This window comes from Gekko japonicus, unplaced genomic scaffold (assembly GCF_001447785.1).
Source record: "Gekko japonicus isolate JY-2015 unplaced genomic scaffold, Gekko_japonicus_V1.1 scaffold1578, whole genome shotgun sequence".
Taxonomy (NCBI): Eukaryota; Metazoa; Chordata; class Lepidosauria; order Squamata; family Gekkonidae; genus Gekko; species Gekko japonicus.
This window is the reverse complement of record NW_015162530.1, coordinates 158155-165462: the sequence shown is the minus strand read 5'-3', so window position 1 is coordinate 165462 and position 7308 is coordinate 158155. Positions and strand designations below refer to the sequence as shown.

Below are 7308 nucleotides of genomic sequence, written 5' to 3'. Positions count from 1 at the left end.
GGGGGGGGGGGGAGAACAGATTGAGAGTCCAGTGGCACCTGGGGGGAAAGAGGGAGGAACTCCTACCTGAATGGGAATCAACTACAGACCCATCCTAAGACTCAGTGCCAGTGTGGGGCCGGCAGGGCTGCTAGTGGGTATGCAAGGCCCCCCAGCAAAAAAACCAGTCGCCGAGGAAGCCTAGCAAGGCCCCTGGTGTTGATGGAAACACCCCCCCCAATGCCCCTGAGTCACAGCCCAAGGCAACTCCCCTGGGACAGGCAGAGACCCAAGCCTCCTACCTACGCCTCCTTCTCCCCATATCGGCCTGTCCACATCCAGAAGGCCAGGAGGGACAGAAGGCACCTGGGGACACATCCCCATGAGGATCGTGGCCTCAGCAACAGGACCCCCGTAGTAAGAACATCAGAAAAGCCCTGCTAGACCAGACCAATAGTCCATCTAGTCCAACCTCCTGTCCCACACAGTGACCAAACCACTTCCTTTGGTGGGCCAACAACGGGGCATAGAGGTCGAGGCCTTCCCCTGATGCTGCCTCCTGTCTCTGGGATTCCGAGAGAACATAAGAACATAAGAGACACCAATGTTGGATCAGGTCAAAGGCCCCTCCAGTCCAACACTCTGTCACACAGTGGCCAGAAATACCAGGTGCCATCAGGAGGTCCAGCAGTGGGGCCAGGACATTAGAAGCCCTCCCACTGTTGACCCCCCCCCCCAAGCACCAAGAAGACAGAGCATCCCTTGCCCCAGAGTCCCTATCTATACCTTGTGGCTAATAGCCACTGATGGACCTCTGCTCCATAGGCTTATCTAATTCCCTTTTGAAGCCGTCCATGCTTGTAGCTGCCACCACTTCCTATGGCAGTGAACTCCATGTGTTAATCACTCTTTGGGTGAAGAAGGACTTCCTTTTATCCCTTCTAACCCGACCGCTCAGCAGTTTCATGGAGTGCCCACGGGTTCTTGTATTGTGAGAAAGGGAGAAAAGTACCTCTTTCTCTACCTGCTCTATCCCATGCATAATCTGATAAACCTCGATCATGTCACCCCTCAGCCATAGTTTCTCCAAGCTAAAGTGCCCCAAGCGCTTTAACTTTTCTTCGTAGGGAAGGTGTTCCAACTCTTTTATCATTCTAGTTACCCTTTTCTGCACTTTTTCCAAAGCTATAATCTCCTTTTTAAGGTGTGGTGACCAGAACTGTACACAGTATTCCAGAACTGTACACAGGTATTGCCTCTGAATGTGGAGGTTCCCCTCAATCACCATGGCTAGAAACCATTGAGAGACTTATCCTCCATAAATCTCTCTTGTCCCCTATGAAAGCTGTTTATTCCTGTGCCCATGACTACATCCTGTGGCAGCGAACTCCACATTTTCATCACTCTCTGTGTACAGAAGTATTCTGCCCTGAATCTACTGCCCATCAGCCCTCAAGTTCTAGTATTTTGAGAGAGGAAGAAAATTTTCTCTTTGTCCACTCTCTGGTGTGGCAGGGCTTGTAGCTCCATCTCTTTGAGGTTCCTGTCTGCCCCCCTCTCCCTCTTTATGTCAAGAGAGCACTGAGGTCGGGGACCCATAACCACCTGACACTACCAGGTCCAAAAAATGTCGGATTGGCCATCACCAGAGCTAGGGCCTTCTCAGTGGTGGCTCCACACTGGTGGAATGAGCTCCCAGAGGACATCAGGGCCCTGCGGGACCTTCCACAGTTCCGCAGGGCCTGTAAAATGGAGCTCTTCCACCACGCCTTCGATTAGGAGCCGCCACTGATGAACGAGCTACAAAAAACCCTGATCTATCATTGCTCACATGTTACCAGCATTACGAACAACCGGGGATACTGGTCTAGTTATACTGGACCATCTCACAACGATTGCCATCTGCACTTAATCTGCACTTTGTGTATTATTGTTTGGAGTGGTTTGTGGAATTTTATCTGTGTTTCATTGTAGTTTTTAACCCATTGTACGCCACCTTGAGCCTCTTGTCAGGCAAGGCAGGATATAAACTGAAATAAATAAATAATAAATAAACGGATCCTTTTGCATTTGCAGGTGGCCCAACAGAAGGGGAAGGAGATGGAAGAGCAGGACCCAGAAGGACCAGGAATCGGCAAGAAATCAAGGGAAGACCCCCATCCCATCCAGGTGGGGAGTGGTGTTGGATTCTGTGAAAGAGCTGTGCCAGAGGCCCTGCATCAGGACACCAGGGTCTCAGAGGAACATCGCCAGTGTTTCCGGCAGTTCTGCTACCACGAGGCCGCTGGGCCCCGGGAGGTTTGCAGCCAGCTCCATGGACTTTGCAAGCTCTGGCTGGAGCCAGAGAGGCACTCCAAGAAGCAGATCCTGGACCTGGTGATCCTGGAGCAGTTTCTGGCCATCCTACCCGAGGAAATGCAGGGCTGGGTCAGAGGATGCGGGCCGGAGACCAGTTCCCAGGCGGTGGCCCTGGCAGAAGGCTTCCTCCTGAGTCAGGCAGAGGACAAGCGGCAGGCAGAGCAGGTGAGGGAGCTTCATGCGGTCCATTCAAGCGGTGATCTCTGACCTTAGCCTGAGGTCTCCCTGCCCCCATATGTATCCCTCCAGACACTTCACCAGGGTTGATAGAAAACCACAACCCTGGATCCTGCTGCTGCGGCTGAAGCAGCTCTGTTGATTGATGCAGGGGTGAGGATGGGGACGGGGCAGGATTTTCCTCCTTGGTCTTTAGCATTCCTCCTCTTGCCTGTCTCTCTTACTGCTGTTTCAGATGTGGGGCACACCTGTAAAGATGGAAGCAAAGTTCTCTGAGGAGGAAGGATCTCCTTCGGAGGAGGAGCAGTGGGTGCAGGCCCCGGAGCGTGCCCAGGATGCCCTCTCACGTGGTAAGGGTGCCTTGTGCCCAGATGCGGGCTCATTGTGAAGTTGCTGGATAGAAGGTTCAGGAGAGGAGAAAAAAGAAATACTTTTGCACACCACACAGGGTGGACTTCTGAGACTCGGTGCCATGGTAGCCACCAGTTGAAGGTAGAATTATACATATTCTCATTAGGACATTCCATTCTCATTAGGACATAAAAACATCAGAGAAGCCATTTTGGATCAGTCCAATGGCCCATCCAGTCCAACACTCTGTGCCACACAGTGGCCAAAACCCAGGGGCCATGAGGAGGTCCACCAGTGGGGCCAGAACTCCTAAACCACCCCCCACTATTGCCCTGCAAGCACCAAGAATACAGAGCATCACTGCCCCAGACAGAGTGTTCAACCTATACCCTGTGGCTAATATGTTCATCCAATCCCCTCTTGAAGCTGTCTAGGCTTGTAGCACCCCCCCCCCCCCGAAGCTGATAGTAACCTGGTGGTTCTCTTCCACCTCTTTCTCAAGTTTACTCAAAATTGTTATACATTTTGAGTGTTTTTGTTGTTGTTCAGTCGCACAGTCGAGTCCGACTCTTTGCGACCCCATGGACCACATCACGCCAGGCCATCCTGTCCTCCGTCCATGGGGTTTTCACGGCAAAGATACTGGAATGGGTTGCAATTACACAGGGCAATGTTTCACAGCCACAGGAACATGAAATCTTGAAGCAGGATTCAAACAGAAAATATAAGGTTGCCCAACTCCTGAGAATTGCATTGACAAAATGCAAGAATATGCTGTTATGGCAAAACTGACAAACTTCATTAATCAGAGACCAAAAGACGAATTTGAAAATAACTGGCGAGTTTTCTATGATTGCTATAACCAATCTTAGTGGTAATGTAATTGAATGGTTTATATTATATGATAGTTTCAGTATGAAATATTAAAGATGTCTTCTTCCACGTGATTCTTATCACAACAAACTGTTACGTTAAAATCATATAAAATTTTTATGAGGTAATCCGTGTTTTATCATATAACTGATAAGATTGATAAGGTAGGATAGAATTGTTAATATACTATGAGAAAATGATAGAATATTGAGTAGGTTGTTATAGCGGTTTGACAAGTTATAATGTCATATATTTCTCCTAAAAATTCACAAATTTGAACCAGGGATTGTCCTTTATATTTGCAAAAAGTGCCCTTTATATTGTATTGTGGTAATTTTACCTTTTATTCTTTTCCCTCACCCCTTTTCTTTATTCTGTATTCCCTCAAAAAAATCCAAAAATATATTTATATATTTTTTAAAAGAAGCAGGATTCAAACAAGCAAATAAAATACGAAGTCTAGGCTAACCCCCATTTTTCCAATGTTCTCTCCCTCACAGACAGTGAAGAGATGGTATCGAGCAGTCGTCTGTGTGGAGAAGTGGAAACGACTTCTTCCCCTGCAGTCCAGGTAGGGGAGATGAGCAGGGGACCGCCTGAGTCCCCCCTTCTTTCTCAGGGGGGCTTTTGCTCCTGCCGTTGCTTCTGTGGTGTCCGAGCGAGAGAGGTTCTGAGCGCCACTCCCTTGACCCCTGCCACGCTCTCCATCCCGGGCATCCCAGAATGCCCCTTTCCAGAGGGCAGTCTCGCTCGGCACGATCTCTGATGAGGAAGTCTGCTTTTTCTTTCAGTCTCCAGCTTCCTTTGAGGACGTGGCCGTGCATTTCACCGAGGCGGAATGGGCCCTGCTGGATCCGGGCCAAAGAGCTCTCTACCTGGAAGTCATGCTGGACAACTATGGGAACGTGGCCTCTCTGGGTAAGGATCTTTGCCAAAGGTGTGAATGGCTGCCATTGCGATGATGTGTGAATCAAAATACTGAGCAGCAGTATGTCATTCTGAGGCTTGGGCCTGTAATCACGGCCCCCCGGGAGGACTCCAGGAGTCGAGGTGGCAGTGAAAGCAGCCGACACACCTGGCTGGTCCAGGGGCAACGGTGGTCAGTGTTGTAGCCTGCGTGAGAGGCAGAGTGGGAGTCATGGACTGAGGCGGAGACAGGCAAAGGCCTTGTGTGACTCTTCCTCCTCTTTTCTCTCTCTCTCCCCCAAAGAAGGCGCGGATGTACGAGAAACTGCAGTAGACACAGACAGAGGGGTGGAGAGTTCCTCAACAGGATCTCAAGAAAATATTTCCTTACTGAGTGAACGGGCTGGAAGTGAGTGTGCTTCATCCTTCTGTCAAGGGAAGGGGCAGAGAACAGCTATGTTGGATTTCTGCTTCACTTCTAAGGAACTCTGGGTTGGGTCGAATTATGAAGCTTTCTGGGTAAGGAGGGAGGGAGGCCTTTTGGTGCCTGAGATCTTGGGAATTCTTCCTGGGGCTGAGCTCAGTTGTGGCTCCTTGAGTCCCTTTAGGGGCTGCATTGTGCTTAAACACCGGATATCCCAGGGAAAGGTGTGGTATTTACTTAAGAACAGCATTTCTAGATGAGTCAGACGCCCGTGGTCAGCTACATGTCTCCAGGCCGGTTTGGCGAGGGATCTTGGAGGGTTTTATTGTCATCTTCTGTGTTTGGAATAGCGGTCACTGTGGGTCTGGAGGGGGAGGTATTTGTGAATGTCCTGCATTGTGCAGGGAGTTGGGCTAGATGATCCTGGAGGTCCCTTCCAACACTATGATTCTATGGTTCTAGGCCTCCACACCCTCCCCCAACAAAGGGCATCCCTTCCAAAAAACGAGGACGTTCCCTTAGAGCTGTGGGGTTCACCTGGTGAGGTCCAGACTTCTCACCCTAGGCCAGCAGACATGTGTTATTGGAGTCTGAAGACCAGGTCCTCTTCTCTCTCATCACACCTGGAAGGAAGCTCTCTGTACAATCATAGGACTAGAAATCACAAATCACTTTTTGTATTTCGTCATCAAAAGACCTGTTTGGCAAGGCAGATGGGAAGGGCGAAGGAACAGATCTTTGCCACTTTTCCCTTAAAGGATGTTTGAGGAGTTTCGTAGAGGGGAGGGATAGTTGGAATACAAAAACAGGTCTACTGGAGGGCTGGCCAGGGAAAGGTTGCAACCTGCAGCTCAGGAGACAAAAATGCACACTAATGAATCAGGAGTTCCTGATGGGTGGCTTGGCTTCTTCTGTGACCAGTGACTGGAACTTCCTTTTTATCCCAGCAGGAGATGTCGAGGAGTCAGTTGGGGAATTTCAGAGGTTCTCACGGGAAAAAAACAAGAATAAACAAGCCGAAGGAATAATCAGAAATACACATGGGCCACAGAACCAGGAAGGAAGCCATACAGTGAAGAGAGGAGTTAAGTCCATTCCTTGCCAGGGAAGGGGCTTCCATGAAATCCCAGTCCACGGCCCTCACCAATGGACTCATTTAGGAGTGAAGCCTTTAATCTGCTCTAAGAATGGAATGATGTTCTCCAGTGGAAGAAAGGGTGATGTATTTTGTCCAAACCACATTATAATGAAGGCATGTAAATGCTTTTATTGTAGAAAGTACTTCAGATACAGAACACAGTTTCTTGTACACCAAAGGATAAACACAGCACAGAAGCTTTCTGAATGTTCAGAGTGTGGAAAGAGATTCAGTATGAATTCCAGTCTTCAAAAGCACCAAAGAACCCACACAGGGGAGAAATCTTTTGAATGCTTGGAGTGTGGAAAGAAATTCAGTCAGAGTAGCCATCTTCAGATGCACCGAAGAACCCACACGGGGGAGAAACCTTTTGAATGCTCACAGTGTGGAAAGAGATTCAGTCGGAATGCCCATCTTCAACAGCATCAGAGAACCCACACACAGGAGAAACCTTTTGAATGCTCAGAGTGTGGAAAGAGATTCAGTGAGAGTGGTACTCTTCAGAAGCATCAAAGAACCCACACCGGGGAGAAACCTTTTGAATGCTCACAGTGTGGAAAGAGATTCAGTCGGAATGCCCATCTTCAACAGCATCAGAGAACCCACACACAGGAGAAACCTTTTGAATGCTCAGAGTGTGGAAAGAGATTCAGTGAGAGTGGCACTCTTCAACGGCATCAAAGAACCCACACAGGGGAGAAACCTTTTGAATGCTCAGAGTGTGGAAAGAGATTCAGTCAGAGTGGCCATCTTCAGCTGCACCAAAGAACCCACACGGGGGAGAAACCTTTTGAATGCTCACAGTGTGGAAAGAGATTCAGTCGGAATGCCCATCTTCAACAGCATCAGAGAACCCACACAGGGGAGAAACCTTTTGAGTGCTCAGAGTGTGGAAAGAGATTCAGTGAGAGTGGCACTCTTCAACGGCATCAAAGAACCCACACAGGGGAGAAACCTTTTGAGTGCTCAGAGTGTGGAAAGAGATTCAGTCGGAATGCCCATCTTCAACAGCATCAGAGAACCCACACACAGGAGAAACCTTTTGAATGCTCAGTGTGTGGAAAGAGATTCAGTGAGAGTGGCACTCTTCAACAGCATCAAA

The 7308-nt window shown here is 49.1% G+C and overlaps 1 protein-coding gene across 1 annotated transcript in view; it reads left to right on the top strand.

The window, feature by feature from the left end:
* The window catches only part of LOC107106181 (zinc finger protein 91-like), a 17448-nt gene that overhangs the window by 9484 nt on the left and 656 nt on the right, over positions 1–7308 (top strand). Inside the window, exon 2 of the mRNA XM_015406291.1 lies at positions 6405–7305. Coding sequence (XP_015261777.1) covers positions 6405–7305 — 901 coding nt within the window. The remainder of the gene's footprint in view (positions 1–6404; positions 7306–7308) is intronic.